The sequence below is a fragment of the Hemibagrus wyckioides genome, linkage group LG25 (genome assembly GCF_019097595.1).
Source record: "Hemibagrus wyckioides isolate EC202008001 linkage group LG25, SWU_Hwy_1.0, whole genome shotgun sequence".
Taxonomy (NCBI): Eukaryota; Metazoa; Chordata; class Actinopteri; order Siluriformes; family Bagridae; genus Hemibagrus; species Hemibagrus wyckioides.
Window position 1 is genome coordinate 12,182,934 of NC_080734.1, and position 18,510 is coordinate 12,201,443.

General features: G+C 40.8%; 3 protein-coding genes across 4 annotated transcripts; 1 reads left to right on the forward strand and 2 right to left on the reverse strand.

The window, feature by feature from the left end:
- Nucleotides 1-101: 101 nt before the first annotated feature.
- On the reverse strand, nt 102-3,144 carry faua (FAU ubiquitin like and ribosomal protein S30 fusion a). The gene is made up of 5 exons (XM_058379010.1): nt 3,069-3,144; nt 2,323-2,405; nt 967-1,111; nt 621-676; nt 102-275 (listed from the first exon to the last, which is right to left on the reverse strand). Exons 2-5 carry the CDS (start codon nt 2,395-2,397, stop codon nt 150-152), a joined length of 402 nt encoding a protein of 133 aa, XP_058234993.1. The 5' UTR covers nt 2,398-2,405; nt 3,069-3,144; the 3' UTR covers nt 102-149.
- A 2,195-nt stretch (nt 3,145-5,339) lies between these two features.
- Nucleotides 5,340-12,645, reverse strand: prpf39 (PRP39 pre-mRNA processing factor 39 homolog (yeast)). Of its 2 annotated transcripts, none has more exons than XM_058379007.1 (14): nt 12,508-12,645; nt 9,813-10,387; nt 9,601-9,726; nt 9,364-9,482; nt 9,087-9,254; nt 8,766-8,937; nt 8,253-8,360; nt 7,916-8,080; nt 7,372-7,498; nt 6,828-7,096; nt 6,501-6,685; nt 6,225-6,299; nt 5,947-6,064; nt 5,340-5,772 (listed from the first exon to the last, which is right to left on the reverse strand). In XM_058379007.1, exons 1-14 carry the CDS (start codon nt 12,518-12,520, stop codon nt 5,686-5,688), a joined length of 2,307 nt encoding a protein of 768 aa, XP_058234990.1. In that variant the 5' UTR covers nt 12,521-12,645; the 3' UTR covers nt 5,340-5,685. The 2 variants fall into 2 exon arrangements, with proteins under 2 accessions (XP_058234990.1, XP_058234989.1); XM_058379006.1 differs by having other exon boundaries at nt 5,340-5,775.
- A 1,786-nt stretch (nt 12,646-14,431) lies between these two features.
- arf6a (ADP-ribosylation factor 6a) lies at nt 14,432-17,334 on the forward strand. The gene is made up of 2 exons (XM_058379277.1): nt 14,432-14,799; nt 14,955-17,334. Exon 2 carries the CDS (start codon nt 15,600-15,602, stop codon nt 16,125-16,127), a length of 528 nt encoding a protein of 175 aa, XP_058235260.1. The 5' UTR covers nt 14,432-14,799; nt 14,955-15,599; the 3' UTR covers nt 16,128-17,334.
- Nucleotides 17,335-18,510: the final 1,176 nt, after the last annotated feature.

Sequence of the window (18,510 nt, forward strand, 5' to 3'; positions counted from 1 at the left end):
GAGTTGCCTTTATACTAACAGTATTCCTTTTGAAACTGATTCAGTTTACTGCGAGTCATTCATCTTTATGCCAAATATGAATAATAAGAGAATACTTTAACTGTGTTTAACCTGCAACTTTATTATGAACACATGTTACAGAAAACTATTTAAGAGTTGGCATTAGGACCCTTCTTCTTTCCAAAGGTAGGCACCACATTCACGAAGCGACGGTTGTACTGGATGCGACGCTTGGCACGGCCTGTCTTCTTTTTCTTCTTCTCCTGCTTGTCCACCTAAAATGAGCAATACAGAGAGATGATGCAACATCTGCTGCTGCCTTTTCACTGTCATGCCTACTTCTAGTAAACTGGTTACCCCTTATATGGCATTATTTAACTTGACTAATATCTGCATATAATTTGTAGAAAAAAAATCTGAAACTACTGAATTATTAACCTCTTTAGTATTTCAGGAAGAATGCTCACTATAATCCTTAAAAAATAAACTTTTTGAAACCAGAAAATGCATGACACACTGCTTTTCAGAACAGATAAGGAGTTCTTATTTTGATTAGAAGAGACATGGACCAGTTCCAAACATCACAACACACCCATTTTATTGAGGGCTATTGTGCTCACCTTGGGTGTCTGTCCTCGTACTTTTCCAGCACGAGCCAGAGAACCGTGGACCTTACCTAGAAAGGGAAAATAAAGACATAGCCTGTTTAAGCAAAAACTTGTTCTTCTTGAACACTATTAAAAAGTAAACATTTGCTACTGCTTCATTACAATGATCACCAATCACTTCTGTAAATGGCTGCCATGTTTTATTTTTAAACTAAGCAGGAGCCACATCAGATTCCACCTGCTTTAAACTGTTTTAAATGACAAAGATGTGGCTCCAGCGATCTGCAGTCATTCATAATTAGCAAATGATACTGCAGTAACAGTTCTACACATCAGTGTCTAGAATTCATGTACTTACCTCCCAGAAGCCTGCCAACAACCTCCAGGGTGCAGTGCTCGGAAATTCCACAGCTCACAAGGGTAGCGGCATCTTCCAGAGGAGTGCCAGACAGGAGAAGTACCTGGTCCTCTACACACAGACCCTCCAGAGTCTGGACATGGGCCTGGGAAACATAACACCACATTTAGTCTGTAATGTCCACATCAGCATGCTTGGGGACAATCCACATTGTTCAACATCTCTCAATGCTGGTTAAAAGGCCAGAATATACAGCTCGTTTATTAGACATGACATATTTAACATCATGAACATGTGATGCTGGATGACAATACATTAACAGAACATAAATTGTAACCACAGCTTTATCTGTATTCTCAACTGTGAATGTTTAAAAGGTGATTTTAATTTTTTTGTAGGCCATTTTAACCACCTTATTCTTACAATTCACTTTACTCAGAGGCCTGAGGTAACTTCCTATTTTACAGGCTGTGACATTCATCCAAATCAACCAGGTCCATTTCTTTCCTCAATGCTCCTCTAAGAAAGTTACAGAACAATTTACCCATTTTCCTCAGTTGCAGTCTCAAAACTTTCAGTCCTGTCCATACACAAAAATCCCTCAGAAATTAAACGTTTCCTAAGTCAGGAAATGAAAAATAGATGTTTGTGTATACTTTTTGCGATTGTTTCATTGTATTTTCAAATTGTTTCTGGAACTTCAGTCAGTATCCCTTCTCTACTCCGCTGCCTCTCTGACTAATTGGATCAAATGTCCACACCATGCACAGAAAACACAAACCACTAAAAACACACTGCTCCTGTGCCAATTTCAATACTGTCTGGATGCAGGACTTCAATAAACAATAGATCCACTTCATTAAGTTGTCTTTATTGGTCATATATACAGTACTGTACAGTGAAAGTCTTTCTTCGCATATCCCATCCATGGAGGGTAAGACGTTAGACTACTGAAGGGAGGTTGCGAGTTCAAATCCCAGGTCCAAAAAGCTGCCACTGTTGGGCCCCTAAGCAAGGCCCTTAACCCTCAATTGCTCAGTGGTATAAAAATTTGATAAAATGTAAGTCGCTCTGGATAAAAGCGTCTGCCAAATGCCAGAAATGTAAATGGGTCAGAGCACAGGGTCAGCCATGATGCAGCACCCCTGGAGCAAAGTGGATCAGGGGCTTTGCTCAAGAGTGCCCAACAGTGGCAGCGCTGAGCCTTGTACCCCGATCTTCCGGTCAATGACCCAGAGCCTTAACCACTTGAGCTACCATCGCCCGGTATGTCTGACTGCATCACCCCATCTGTGATTCCTTAAATAACACTCACCCTTATATTTTTCATACAACAAAACTTGCTCAGTGTCTCACCTTGACATCCTGGACAGTCTCATGTCCTGTCACCTCAAGGGTGTGCAGGTTCTGTGCACGAACGAAGAGCTGCATGTTGATTGCTGAGGTAAAGAAAAACAACGAAACATGATTAAGTGTGTATAAGTATACAGATGTTACACATGCGTTAGTTTATTCTACGTCATGAATTATTCAGCGCATCTTGTAGCCTTCTGTCGTAAACAAGTTCACCTCTGAAGCAGGAAATTAGTCTAAAATTAACCACAGACATCATAAGAGAAAGCGCAAAGAGAAGAAAACTAACATAACAGGCTCTCCAGGTGTTTTTCTCCTCTTCACTTCCTGCTCCATTTTTTACAGAAAGTTAGCTAATGTGAGCTAGCTATCGGCAGCTCCTCACCACACCCCGAGTCCACTACATATTAACACTTTTAAATCATTCAAATGTTAGATTCAAATAAACAGCTTATATAAAGAAACCCGGCAGAAAATAAAGGCGGTGTCGTGTAATGACTCGCGGTAGACATGCCGAGCTCTGTGCTAGCTTTAGCTTTAGCTTCTTTAACCCACTGTTCCGCTCAGTCCTTACACGCATGAGGCACGCGGTCACAAAATGTACAATAAATACACCCAAAATACCGCACATGACCCTGGAAACTTGTATAGCCCACATTCCGAGCTTTATATACGCATACAAGCGCTATTTAAACCCGAGAATAAGAATAAAAACATAATAAATGTATAACGAGGGAGACGGGCCTTACATCGCACGGTGCTAATCGGTCCACACGGAGCGAGAAAAGGACCAGCGAGGTGTCTGATGTGCGCATGTGCAGAGATTAGAATTCTGGGAAGGCGTTACGTCACTGCTATGGACTTTGAAATCCATCAGGTCGCCAAACTAATAATACGCAATTTTAGATAAACAATACAAAAAATACGAAAATTATTTACATTTATGTCCTTATTGCCACGTTATATTTTCTTTTTTAAGATCAGTTACAGTATTCAGTATACAGTACAATCACATAAGCATCATACATGCATTAAGTACACAGGGACCACTTTGTGACCCTTACTTCATTTTTTGTTATTTATTTATTTGTTTGTTTGTTTATTTACATCTTTGTTCTAGGTGGAAATCAGTTGCATATAAATATACATATACAATCAATATTACCAAAAGTTTTGGGACGTCTGCCTTTATATGCCTGATATGTACCATCAGCACTGAAGCACCGGAGCACCTCAGGGCTGCATTCTCTCCCCACTGCTTTTCTCTCTCTGCACAAATGTCTGCACCTCTAAACAACCCTCTGTCAAGGCCCAGCAGAGGTTGTACTTTCTTCGTCAACTGAAAAAGTTCAACCTGCCACAGGTGCTCTTCTATAACTGTCTGGTTTGGGTCAGCCAGCAAATCAAATGTAAGAAGACTGCAACGGACTGTTAGGACAGCAGAACGGACCATTGGTGTATACCTGCCCAACCTTCAGGACTTGTACAACTGAGTGAAAAAACGGGTGGGTAACATCATCACAGACCCCTCTCACCCCGGCCACAACCTGTTTGCAATTCTCCCTTCAGGAAGACATTACAGATCTCTGGGCACTAGGACATCTAGGCACAAAAAACAGTTTTTCCCCATGCCATCTCCAGCTTGAACAGCTAACACAGGAATTATTACATGTGTTCTGTAATTCATCCTCCATCTCTAATTACTGCCTCTTTCTCAAGTACCATGTAAATACATAAGCATCTTTATTTATACAGCTGTATATAGAGTGTATGATATACAAATCTGCACATAAATCCTTTGTTCCAGGTTCATACACATTTTATTTATCAGGTCTAACTATTTTAATATTTACTGTTCTCATTCCAGATATGTATATATGTACCAAGAGCACCTTAAAAACCACAACAAATTCCTAGTGCCTGCACACACTTGGCGAATAAAGCTGATTCTGAACTTTAATGACATCCCATTCTTAATCTGTAGGGTTTAATATGTAGTTGGCTTCAACTCTTCTTGGAAGGTTTTCAACAAGGTTTAGGAGTGTGTTTATGGGAATTTTTGACCATTTGTGAGGTCTGGCACTGATGTTGGACAAGAAGGCCTGGCTCGCTGTCTCCACTCTAATTCATCCCAGAGGTGTTCTATCAGGTTGAGGTCAGGATTCTGTGCAGGCCAGTCAAGTTCCTCCATACCAAACTCGCTCATCCATGTCTTTATGGACTATGCTTTGTGCACTGGTGCGCAGTCATGTTTTAACAGGAAGGGCCCACCCCCAAACTGTTCCCTCAAAGCTGGGAGCATGAAATTATCAAAAATGCCTTGGTACACTGAAGAGTTCCTTTCACAGGAACTAAGGAGCCAAGCCCAACCCCTGAAAAACAACCCCACAACATAATCCCCCCTCCATCAAACTTTACACTTGGCACAATGCAGTCAGGTGAGTACTTTTCTCCTAGTAACCACTTTGTGGCCGAGTTCCTGTTGTTCCTAACTGCTTCCACTTTGTTGTAACACCACTAACAGTTGACTATGGAATATTTAGTAGAGAGGAAATTTCACGAATGGACTTATTGCACAGTTGGCAACCGATCACGGTACCATGCTTGAATTCACTGAGCTGAGGTAAGGTTCTGGCTTCACCACAAGCAGCTACTGAAGATAACTAAGTATATTGCAAGTAAATAATAGCTAAATATTTCACTTACTCCAAACGCCAAAAGCGTTCAGCTTTTTCCAGTTAGACTATTAATTTGCGACTTTGTATTTATTTGGGGTATGCTGTACTCTGCAAAAAGCCATCAAGCATTTAATAGTCTATTAATAGCTTGTCTGTTTGTTAGAGGAGTTCTGTAAAATGTATTAGATCATTATTGTGCTCATTACACAGGGGAAAACATCTGTGCAATAATGTGGAGTTGACAAATCACCTACTTCTGCAACTGACTGTACTACTGAGAAGTACAACACAAAAGATCATTAGTAGTATATGCCATCTTGCACATTAAAATCAAGACAAATGTCTCAGCAATCTCTTTATTATGAAATTAATTCAAAATAAAAAGCCTTCATTTCACATTTGGCTCTCAAAACAGTGATGTCTCAATTAGGAGGGCAGAAAGAGGATTTCAGAATTTTCTACTTCCTTCCATACAAATTTAATTCATCCAAAAACAACTAAATTTCCAGAGACCACACTAAACCAGGCTAAAATTAAACATCCGCACCTTTTTACAGAAAAAGAAACTTCAATTCCAACGCACATGCTCAGAACACAAAGAAACATGTCAAACGACTGAGAATGTAAAGAGTAGCAATAAGAACAGGTAAAAGGGACTTCAGCATCATTCCATCAGACTGCATGCCATTCATGTCGGGGGTGGTGGGTAGTACTGGTTATACTGGCCATACTGGCCATACTGGCCCCAGGTGTTCTGACTTCCCCAGTTGTTGTACTGCTATTAAAAAACAAACAAACACAAGTATTAACAGACCAGAGAACTGCATCTCACAAAAGCAATTTCAGCAAAGTTTTACAAGACAATGCAATAAATCTTAACAGACTGTACACCGAGACCAAATCCCTAGCCAAAGAACCAAGCCATTATATAATACTTTGGAAAACATACCTGATACCAGTTGTTGTAGTTGTATCCGCCATGATTAGCTTGCATGTCTGGCATCATCTGCCCAGATGCTGCTGAGCCATCATCCATGCGCTGTCTCTTTGAATCTGGCTCTTGTGACCTTAGTAAATAAACATTTTAAAAATATTTAACTTTTCGTTGTTAAATGAACTCTCCAGTTCCAAGCCAAAAATGAATAGCTTTTAATATTAAGTGTTAATCATATGTTTAAAAAAATTAATGAATGCACTGCCAAGACATCATTTTCAGGAGTAACTTACCCATTTTCTGCTTTCCTCTTTGTGGACTCCTGCTCTTTCATAAGTTTTTGATGCTGTTCATAAGCAGCTACAAGCCTGTGAGAGAAAAGCAAAGCACATTTTATATAATCATGCATGCAAATTGAAGGTGGTTATAAGCGCATGGTGCTGGGATAATTCAGTCGTGTTTCCTGACTCAGACAAGCTAGCTGGAAGCCACATTTGTAGAGGTGAAAGGAGCTAAAAGATAACTAATAAGTGGTAAAAAAAAAAGTTTTAAAGAAATGCTGAACTCACACATTTATATCGCTTCCAAAGTCCTCAAGAAACTCTACTTTTCGCTGTGAGAATGTTGCGCGCGATTCTAACGGCATGGTGCTGCTGAGCGCCCGGTCAAAACATGCCAATATCTCTGCCTCGTTCTGCTGCACGTCTCCACTGTACTCCAGCTCCAGCAGGTTCAGGTAGAGCTTGGGACTGGTCTAGGGGATTGGATCAGAGATGGAGTGAGCATATCAAGTTATACATATTTAGCAATTTTCCTGCATCAATCATAGTTAATCTCTTCAGTTATGTGAGAGATGATTAAAGCGTAGATTCACGTTTTGTGAAAAGCCAGTTTACCTCATCCTTTTCAATGGCCTCTAGCAATACTTTTTTGGCCTTTCCAACACTCCTCCGTACTTTGAAGAATTGCCGAGCCAGCTTCACAGAGAAGAAGGTCGATTCACTTGTGTTTTTTGCATTCTTGATGGCGTCCTCCAGCAGAGCTTCCGCTTCATCCAAGTTCCCATGGCGACGTTCAAGGCTCACACGACGTAGTCTCACCATGGCCAACCCAGGAACCGCCTCCTCGAGACTTTTCAGGATGCCTCTAGCCTCATCAATGTTCCCTGGAAAAAAAAATCAAATCAGTACATCTCCTCAAATAGGAATTATACACATTTAATGATTGCCATAATATTTACTTATACTATATACACATTAACACAATATAGTTCATTAAATAGGTTAAACACGTCCTGTGCTTAGAAAAATCAAAACAAAAAAACCCTGCACTCTAATAACTTGTGATCTTATCCATTAACAGTAGGCCTCTTATCTGTAGCTGTACCACAGCTACATTCATATGGCCAAAGTGGTACATCAACAGTACAATAAAATTCACCTTGCTGTTCCTCAAAGGCTGCCCAGAGAACATGGATGGCAGGCTTCTTTGGCAGGTGGACGGTGCATGCTTTCTTGAAGATGTGTCTCACTCCCTCTGTGCTGTAGCTCTCCAGGTACTTGGCATACTTCAGAAGTAAAGAAGGAAAGATGAGAAGGGGGGGGGAAGAGAGAAAGAGAGGGATAGGGAATAAAAGGTAGAAATGGGAAAAGAACACAGAAATTAAGCTTTCATTTCTGATTCCTGCACTGGTGAATTTCCATTGACAAGATCGTTTTGAGAATTTCTGTTTTAAACCCATCAGCACCTTCATGGAACCAATAAGATAAGTTTCTGTAAGGTAGTGGGAGACGGAGAGATGCAACGAGGTTGGCATATGCTGGAGTCAAATCTTGTGTGGCAAGCTGGCCATCCCCTAATACAACAGATACAGTCAAATATCAACGTTACACGCAAAGAGTGCAGGAAGTTTTACTGAGGAAGTGAAAACGTTGATGGGGGGGACAGGAGGAACGTAAGTCTCTGCGAAAGGAGCTCTATTTACCTTTATCCAAAACTCCTCGTACAGGGCACAGGCGATCAGGCAGCGCTCAAACAGAACCACTACACGCTCCGGCGTCCCATTCTCCAGCTCAAAGTCCAGGTACTCCCGCCAATTGTTAAGCTGAGTCTTCTCCAAGGCTTTCACGTGGAAATATGGACGCTTGATCTGTAGGAAGGGGTGAAAATGTATTGTTCAAAACCACTAGCACAGTAGAAACACTAACCAACTTCAATAGGATTAAAAGCAAGAAAATTAAAACACTTGCTACTTTATAATGGTATATTTACTTACTATTTCTAGATACACACAACTTGAGAAAGTTCAATTCAACACTTACCCCTTCTTCAAAGGCCCAACGCTTGCTGACTTCATGTTCATTGTGGTTAAATATCTCTTGACGCGTCTCGATCACCTTATGTCGCATGTTCTCGATCTCTGTGACTCTCTAGAGGAGAAACGGACAATTATGTGCCATCGCATTACCGCATGCTCAACTTATCTCGAGTGACGTGCAAACTGCATATTCAGCTACCAAGGTTTTACATCACCATGAGTTCGAGAGAAATTAGCAGCATCTTGCGCTGGGATAAGTATGGTATGCACACCCTGCACATCAGCTGTGGCCCAAGCCGAAGAAGGGCTGAGGGACGGTGTCATTCTGTCACGGTCCCATCCCACTTTTAGATCGACTCCCTGATTGGATGCCAACTTGGATCCTCAGGTATTCATTGGCTGCTAACGGAAAGACACCTCTTCAAACCTGTACACTTTTGCTTCTCTCCAGGATCAGGTAGGATCCTCCCTATCCCTGGCATGTTTAATACCCAAAGATTCCAGCTAAGGCTCTTACCTTTGCTGGGTCAGGAAGGTCTTCTGTGCCTGGCGGTAGCTCTTCACTCGGGGTTTCCTCCTCTCCCTCTCCACTGGGCTTATTGGCAGCTGCAAGTTCCAACCTTAGCTGAACAAACTCTTCTTCAGACAGGAAGTGCTTGGGATTACTGTTTTGCACATGATCCTTGAATCTGTACAAAGTAAAAAGTTGGAAGATTATTAAAAAAACATTTTTAGACACATTAATGTAAAGCTTCTTTATTCAAACATGTCTGTAGTGTTTTATGTCTCCTATGTTCACCCAGAGAGCAGACATATTGTACACAAATTTATAACACACCTCTGGAAATGCTGGGAGTACAGCTGAGTTGGAATACCCAGGACACGGTCATAAATTGCTGTAACATTGGCCAGCTTGTTCTGCTCAGTCTCCCAGCTAATATAAGCTTCCCATAGACGGTCTGACCGGAAGTCTGTACCCGCAGCAAGAACAGCATGCTCATAGGCACTGGGGGGAAAGAAAAGGACATATAGGGTCTAGAATACAAACAATGAAACAGGATCCATTTTATTTGGCTAGAAACCAGTCCATCTACTACACTTGTTAATGTACTTACGCTCGTATGCGATTTTCTGCTTCTCCATCACTAGTGTCTTGGTTCTCCTTTAAGAAAGTTATATAATGAAGCCAAAGGTCAACACTGAGTGGGATGGCCTGCAAACCTCTGCGATACACCTGAGAGGACAAGAAAAACTTGTCAAGTCCAAGTCAAACATGTAACAGCACTGGATAAAATTTAAAGTAAACAAAAAAACATTCCGGCCTGTGTATTTACAACAAAGAGACATCTTACCTCATCAGCCTCCTGTATGCAACCATGCTTTTTTTCTATGTCTGCATATTTCTTCCAGTATCCGTAACAATAGGGGTAGCGTAGAAAAAATGCATCAAATGACTTTCTGGAAGCCAGCAGGTGATTCTGGAAAAAACACACACGTCTATTAACCTACAATGAACATGACATGATCTTTGTTTAATGTGTTCACTGGATTATATAGCACTCACCTCTTGTTCAACATATTGCAGGAGGTAGACCCAGCCATTAAAGTCCTCAGGATCGTCCTCAACTACCTTATAGAGCCTCTCAAAGTCAGATGGGAGTGAAGGTTTTGGCACTGAGGCATCTCCTACTTCACTTCCCTCTTTGGACCCATCTTCAAGCTCCATATTTGCAGGGCTGTCTGAACTGCCCGTTTCAGCCTGCTTTTCTGAGCTCAACTCAGACTCTTTGAGATGACCCTCTGCAGCCTGTCCGTTTGTGTCTGGCTGACTTCCATCAGCATACGTGGAATTATCGTGTTGTTCGGAAAGGCCCGATTTTTGCTCTGCTGCAGACTGCGAATGCCCATCCATCAAGTACGGCTGATACTGCTCCAGCTGGCCTTGTTCTGGGTTCTGTTGATTTCCAAGAGCAGCAAAAGTGTCAGGTACTTGGTCCATTGTCCACTGAGCATCAGGAGGCAGGTTAGGAAGGTCAGGGACGAAACTGTCTCCCGCACCTTCCATAACACAAGCATCCCCATTGTCAGAGGCATTTGCACCAACCATCCCCGTCATGGCCTCATCTGGGAGTTGCAGATCTAGACAATTACAAAAAAGAATGCTGTAAAAACTGATGTTAAAACAAACAGCAATTTAAATGCACTGATTCACTGAAAGATCAGTTAGAGGTAGAGAGAAATATAAAGGTTAATTTTGGTATATTTTTCTAAGTCCACACTATAGTTCTGTTGTGGAATAGCACTCCCTGCAATCACATTTATGTACACTATATTGCCAAAAGTTTTGGGACACCCCTCCAAATCAATGAATCCAGGAGTTGGGCTTGGCCCCGGCCCCTTAGTTCTAGTGAAAGGAACTCTTAATGCTTCAGCATACCAAGACACTTTGGACAATTTCATGCTCCCAACTTTGGGGAGGGCCCCTTCCTGTTCCAACATGACTGCGCACCAGTGCACAAAGCAAGGGCCCATAAATACATGGATGAGCGAGTTTGGTGTGGATGAACTTTCCGGTCCTGAACTCAACCTGACAGAACACCAGAGCGGAGACTCTGAGCCATCCCAAAAACTGAAACGTCTGTCTTTACATGCACATGAATATAATGTGGAGTTGCCCCACCCTTTGCAGCTATAACAGCTCCAACTCTTCTGGGAAGGCTTCCACAAGGTATAGGAGTGTGTTTGTGGAAATATTTTTGACCATTCCACTAAAAGCACATTTGAGAGGTCAGATACTGATGTTGGACAAGGTCTGGCTCCCAAAGATGTTCTATCAGGTTGAAGTCAGGACTCAAGTGCAGACCAGTCAAGTTCCTCCACACCAAACTCGTTCATCCATGTCTTTATGGACCTTGCTTTGTGCACTAGTGTGCAGTCATGTTGGAACAGGAAGGGGTCATCCCCAAACTGTTCCCTCAAAAGTTGAATGAATTTGTCCAAAACATCTTGGTATGCTGAAGCATTAAGAGTTCCTTTCACTGGAACTAAAGAGCCAAGCCCAACACCTGAAAAACACCACATGAATTCAATTATTTGGAGGGGTGTCCCAAAAGTTTGGCAATATAGTGTATGTAGCCTGATGTTACAAATATTCTGTTACAGTGACATGTAAGATTGTGACAAACTGATCATAAATTAAACTTCAACAAGTTGGACCATCTACCTCATTCCAGTCATTGCACAGCTGATTACAAATACTAAAACAACTGCAGAAAGGGGGAAAAAAGTTAACCCGTTCACCCCAGGTGAACACGAATGAAGACAAGTGGACGAGTTACTACAAAGTGAATATTGTAGTTAAATGGGCGGTCCTACCCGTGTCTACTACAAATGTGTCCATAAGCATCCGACAGCTGGGAATGTTATTAATTGGTCAGACCAAATATATATCTAACCCTCAGCTGTGATCCGGTCACCTGGGAGCCTGCCCCGAGAGTCAATGACTCATGATCCAACTCCGTCAAAAACAACGGGGTATTGATGGTAATTTGCCAACGTGGGAGACTAACACCTCCTAGGAGGATTTTTACATTAGCAAAATTTGCAATCAACTAACCGTTTCGCACATTTACAAAGACAAATGGCTCCCAAGCGCAAGTTCTTCCCACTAAACGTGCACAAGACGAGCCGAAATGAAACAGCCCTCGCGCCCGGGTTTATCAGACACGAGCTAGCACTTTAGCCGTCCTAATCTTTGTTAAAGATCCATATTGGGGGGCTTGCATACTTGTGTTGCAATCTGCAAATAGTTTACATAATTCAAGTTGTATGAATCTGTCCATGCCGTAAACGCATTTACAGCAGTTTTACACGGCAAAGCTGGTTAATAGTTACCTAGCAGCTAGCCTAACAAAGTTAGCCTGATCACCAGATAGCTCGTCACTTAGCAAGTTACCTCTAACGCCAAGGACGAATATTGTGCGCAATAATATTGTAGTAAACAGAAATATAATTGAGACCTAAGGAAAGATTATGGATGATAAAAATCTGATAAGCAGGCTACGCAACAGAGAGCCGTGCACTTAAAGCTAACAGTATCGGCTTAGGCTTGAGGCCTAGTTTTTTTAGCCACAAAGCTGAACGCTAGCAGCACTAGCCTATACACAAATTTTCGTCGCGTGCATCACAACTAAGTTCAACCACGCATTAAAAAATGCACTCATAACAAATCCAAAGCATTCCTATGAGTGTTTACCTACCAGATTGTTCCATGAAATTTATATTTGCAGAAGAATTTCTCTCAACTTTTGAAGTTATCTGCTCAACAACATGTGGTCGAGTTACCGAGCTCTCATTCTACACTTCCGCTCACCACAGCGTAGCTACACAAGGGCAAAAAACCATCCCACGCATGCGCACTACGCCTGCAGCCACTAAATGGGCGGGTAGCTGACCAGGTGCGAATGTGTTGGACTCTTTTTGGGCCTGTTTTACCTAATTATCTGCTGATTAATGATTAGAAAAAGGTTTACACAGTGCATTACGTTCTATATTCAACTAAGCAAACACTTTTCTAGAATGCAAGGCCTTAAAAATTAATCTCCCATTAAGATTCAAGATTCAAAGTGTTTATTGCCACGTGCACAGTGAGGAAAACAAGTTTCCCTGTACAATAAAATTCTTTCTCTGCTGTCCACTGTGAATGCCAAGACAGTGCCAGAACTATGTAAAAAATACACACACACACACACAAATATAATAAAAAATAAAACAATGCCTCGGAATTAGAAATATAGACTGTGTATCTGTATGTGCAAGTGTACAATAATGACTTATGTTGCAATATTGACTTATGTGCCTAACAATAGTACAGTAACATGTGCAAATTGAATACAAGTGGAGATAATAATAGCAGCAGCAGCAACATTAACAATTGAGATGCAGCTACTTGATAATAACAGCAGGATTAATTCATAACAAAAGGAAAACAAAATAATGTTCTATGTTAACAAAATAGAGCTCAGCTCCTAACTGTACTTTATATAGAAGAATTTTTATATTTGTTTCCAAAAAAGGATTTATTTTTTTATTTACTTTATTATACACTTAGCAGTGCACCACCACATATGTGTTGTCTTGTTTCGCACATTGAATATTGTGTATTTGTTTGCATGCACTAGTATCAAATAAAAAAAAAGTTGTTGGGTGACAATCTAATAATTCAGTAACTGATTGCTGAATCCTGTGCTCATTGAAAAACTTTATTTAAAAAATGCAGTTGAAAATAAAACTGAGAACACTAACTAACCGGGCATTTACAGTAGAACTGTGTATCTGAGGATGCTAGATAAAAGAGTGCCGAAAGGGGTATGAGCTAAACAGTTTGTATAAACAAGATAATTAAAGAAGGTGCAACAGGTCACAAAAACCATCAGCAAACCTATACAGGACTTTCAGCTGACTGTTAGTCAGGGGTTCTTTGCAAGACAGTGCTGTACTTGATTAGACAGTGTGCGTAGCAACCAGTTGTTGTCTGTTGTGATGCATGGTAACAGGTGTCAACGTAACAACATAACGAGGTCAACACAATGCAGAGAAATCAAAACAGTACCTATAACATATATGCATATAAATGTTTCATGTATTATGTAGGGATACTGGAAAATGCATGTCAAAAGAAAACAAATAAAGGTAACTTAAAGGTATATGTGATGCACATACAGAAACTAGACACACACTGGCAAACAATGAGTTTTCAACTTACAAATGCCAACTGTTGCCAACTCTTTATCTATGATACCGACAGTTTATATATTTCATTTTTCTTTTATTTTCATTATTTCTGTCGCTTTTTATCTGCATTACTATTACTTTTATGTTAATTTTATTAATTTGTTCCTTTGTTGGCCCACCATGGAGCAGATATTATAATGTATAAATAACAGAAATCTTTCTTGCATCAGAGGAGTGTAAAGCATTATTCAAATAATTTTAGACAAAAAAATATTGTTACCAGTTTAATGTTTACAATAAACAACAACAACAAAAAAAGACTTTTTGTATGCACGAGGCATCATTTTTTCGAAGCATTATTTAAACTCGGCGTGACGTCACTGAGTCCTGCCCCCTCACGTAAAATGACGCCACCGAGCTGGTTTCCTCTGGTAGGTTGGTACGTCTGTGATATAGCTCATTAAAAAGAACCACGTGATTATTAAAAAAAAAAAAAAAAATCATGTAATATATTTCTAGTACACGTTTAGGACGTTCAATACCCTTTCAAGGCAGTTCAGAAATAAGGTGAAATTCGAGAGGATCGAAATTGAATGGCGTCCATTTCATTCAACCCCAAATAGACTTGTGCTCGGGCTTCTTCAGCGCGCGAGCGCTAAATGGCGTAGCGCACGAGCGCTTCAGAGGAAGTGGCGGGTGAAGCAGGTCCGCACCTTTTCCGGTAACACAGCGCGGCTAAGGGACTGAAGCGAGTGACTGGAGGGGGAGAGAAGAGAAAGGGGGATAACGGATTTGGGGGAGTCCGCCGCGTTTGGAAGGTAATTATGATTTTTCCTCAACTCCGAATCGCGGTTTTGTCATTTCCACATCGGTTTATGTGTCTCGGAAAAGTAGGCGACGGAGCGGCCGATTAAAGTTGTGCTCTGTCCCTGTTTGTTACCCCTCCCTTTTCTCAACGGCTCTTCTGTTTCAGGGAGAAAAGACACGGAGAAAGGAAACTCGGATGAATCAATGACCTTTGGAGTTTTTTTTTCCTTGGCTGGTTTCACGGCTTCCAGTTTGCTGCTACGCCATTAAGTACACAATAGTCACCATGAACTCTTGAAGGGAATCCCGGGCGCTTGAATGTGCCGAGTGTCTGAAGCGAGCGGGTAGAGCCGGCGCACAAGGAGGAAGTCGGAGCTGCTGTGGAGCAGGCGAGCGGGCCGCTGTGTATCTGAAGTCTCAAACACATACACAGCTTTAGCACTTACACTGTGCACCGAGGACAGCTGAGCAGTCTTAAGAGCTAAGAAGCGGATTTTTATGGACCTGTCTTTCCGAAGGGGTTGAGCCATCAGGGCATCGAGACAGGTTGAGGAAGTCCGCTTATATTCACACCCTCTTGTATCCTTTATTCCTCTGAAGTATGCAGACTGATCTAGCTCAGAAGTTCTACTCAGTATCATAGAAGAGCCATACCTTTTGGTGCGAAGCAATAGTTTTGCAGTCTGTTACAGTGTCTCAAACTGTGGTGTTACACCAAAAGCTGAAGTATTATAGTAGCACATAACCTAGCCAAAGGTACGTTACCAAAAATCCTCTGTAATAAACGTAATATATATGCACAACCAACAAAATGGGGAAAATGCTTTCAAAGATCTTTGGAAACAAGGAGATGAGAATATTGATGCTTGGACTTGACGCGGCCGGTAAGACGACCATCCTTTACAAACTCAAACTGGGACAGTCGGTCACCACCATTCCAACTGTGGGCTTCAACGTGGAAACCGTCACGTATAAGAATGTGAAGTTTAACGTGTGGGACGTGGGAGGGCAGGACAAGATCAGACCACTTTGGCGGCACTACTACACAGGCACACAGGGGCTCATCTTTGTGGTGGACTGTGCTGACAGAGATCGCATCGATGAGGCCAGACAGGAGCTGCACCGCATCATCAATGACCGTGAGATGAGGGACGCCATCATCTTGATATTTGCCAACAAGCAAGATCTGCCAGACGCAATGAAACCACACGAGATCCAAGAGAAGCTCGGCTTGACCCGTATCCGAGACAGGAATTGGTACGTGCAGCCCTCGTGTGCTACCACAGGTGACGGACTATACGAGGGCCTGACCTGGCTCACTTCAAATTATAAATCTTAATGCACTGCTCAGATGGACTGGTCAGTGCAAGAGAAATAGATAGATTAAAAAAAAAAAAAAAAAAAAAAGTAAAATGAGCAAGAGAAAAAAAATGGAAGCATTTAATAAATCATTCTTCTTACATATGTTGGCAAAAAGAAAGTTTGCTTATAATCCTGTTTCTGTTGATCATCTTGCCCTGTAACAGTTTTCTTTTATATTATGTACCAATTTTTTTTGGCTGGCTCTTAAGTTTGCTTTTGGCACTATTAGAAAATTATTACATTCAAATGACACTTATTGTCTTTCAACATTACATAAAAGTGTTCTTTTTGGATATATGGAGATGTAGATTTCTTTTGCTCTCGTTAAGATTTCTTTTTAGTCACTGCTTTTGTTTTTTGTTTGATGCCTGATCATATTTTCTTTTAACCTCAGCACCACTCTTATGTTGGTATTCTGCTTGCATTTTGCTTTCAAGGAAGCCAGATTTTGCCCATGAATGTAGTGGGAGTGCCACCCACCCTTCTTTCACAACTCTCACACACTCCAAGGTTTCTTTCTTTCTTTCCAGACATGTTATCTGTCCCTGAATGGCATCGTAATCCAATTTGTTCATGTCATCATGTTACAAGAATCCAGAAATGTAAAGATTGAAACTAGTCTTTTCGAATGCAAGGAGTTCAAACAGGAAAATAACGTGAACTCCATGTTTATAAAAACTTGTGGCTACATGATATGTTTTCCCTCATTTTGTGACACTGGCTGAGTTTTTCTTTCTTGTATGAGGGAGTGGAGATTTCATAGTAAATGAGTATTAAAATTGTGTTGGCTTCTTTTCTTGGGAAGCACAAAGAAAAGGTGTTTCACAAGAGATGAGCTAACATGACTGTGTGCTGGGCAGAATTCACAGAGGGAGAAGTGCATGTAATGGTGTCAGTGAGGGAACAAGTACAAGGGCCATTTGCTGAAGCGAGCGATTCAGCATTTCTGTTCTGACCTTGTGCCCAAAAAAGTGTTTACTAACCCTACTACCTTTAGTCATCTGGATCTTTCATGGTGCTCTGGATTCTGATCTGCAAATACAATACTCATCAGCTGCACGATGCAGTCAGACAAGCCTATTTTTTGTTTTAACAAATTACAATCAATGCTTTCTTGTATTATTTAGAGCAATTTGTTATGCTGAAGAAAAAATAAAAGAAATGAATAAAAGAAACAAAAAGCATATTCCAGTTCAACGATGAAAGTGCACCTTCTTGAGATTGTGAGTAAAGGATAGAAGGTTTTTTTTTTTCTCAGGAGCAATTTAAGTAAAGTAAGAAGAAACTGGTTTCAGTATTAGGTCACCATTGGCCTGTTTTAATTCACTGTTGAGTTCTTTTTTTTGTACTTTGTGGATGGACGGTTTCATCATAACCACAGACTTCTATATGCAACATGATCTCTTGCTTGGTATAAGCGAATTAAACAAAGCGCAAAGTTCATCAGTTCATTTGTTACTTGGGTGCCTTGTTCTTTTCTTTTTTTTTTTCTTCTTCAAGTGTATTTAACTTAATCGACTCAGTATCTAAAATAAGAAATGTATGTCAAATATATCAGAGATTTTTTTAGAATTCTAAAATAATAGCTTTTAGCACTGCATTTTTGTTTCTGCCCCCAAACAGTTCATTAATGTGTCTTAACCAGGTTTGCACCTTTGACAGAGATCAGAAAAATCAAATTATTTTCATCCACATAAAAGGAATGGTCAGCAGTAATGTTTTATAGACAACACAAAGTGTAGAATATACATTAACAAGGTACGTTTAAATACCATGACATTCTTTTGTCTTGATATCTAGTCTATGTTTGCTGTGTTCATAAATGATTCACTGTTTCCAGTGATCAGACTGAAGATATGGTAAATTTCGATAGCTTTATCCAGAAATTAGTCATGTACCTGACAGAAGAAACGTTAAAGTGCTCCTATAAACATTTTATGTTTTAATAGGAAACTGCTGAGACCAATTTGAGAGCGATTAGAAGAAGAACTGTGAATACTAGATGACATCATCCTCTAAATGTAGGAACAACTGAATGAAGTCATGGGAGGTCTATGGCTTAACTGCTCATGGTGTAGTTAAAATGTAAGACTGATCTCACAGTCTACACTCTGATACTGTAATAAGGGAATAACAAGCCAAAGCACCATATCACTGAATATATTTGTCAAGTGGAAGCTGCTGTGGAGTTTGACCTGTTGTTGTGTGAAAGAGCTGTGCCAGGCAGATTGCGATCGAGATAAAGGACACACGGCCAACATTGGGTTAATAAATTCCTAAACAAATCAAATGAGCATACGTTACTCCGAATGTGAACAAGGTCATTCCATATGTACATATGTACTTCTGAGCTTTGTGAC

Bases quoted from the DNA above. Each gene is read 5' to 3' on its own strand.
- faua (XM_058379010.1), bottom strand. From the start codon at position 2,397: ATGCAGCTCTTCGTTCGTGCACAGAACCTGCACACCCTTGAGGTGACA. The intron at 1,112-2,322 runs GTGAGACACTGA...TATGTTTCCCAG, and splicing joins AGACTGTCCAGGATGTCAAG to GCCCATGTCCAGACTCTGGA. The intron at 677-966 runs GTAAGTACATGA...TTCCCTTTCTAG, and splicing joins TGTTGGCAGGCTTCTGGGAG to GTAAGGTCCACGGTTCTCTG.
- arf6a (XM_058379277.1), top strand. From the start codon at position 15,600: ATGGGGAAAATGCTTTCAAAGATCTTTGGAAACAAGGAGATGAGAATA.
- prpf39 (XM_058379006.1), bottom strand. The intron at 9,483-9,600 runs GTAAGATGTCTC...TTGTCCTCTCAG, and splicing joins GCATACAGGAGGCTGATGAG to GTGTATCGCAGAGGTTTGCA. The intron at 6,065-6,224 runs GTAAGTTACTCC...TTATTTACTAAG, and splicing joins AAGAGGAAAGCAGAAAATGG to GTCACAAGAGCCAGATTCAA.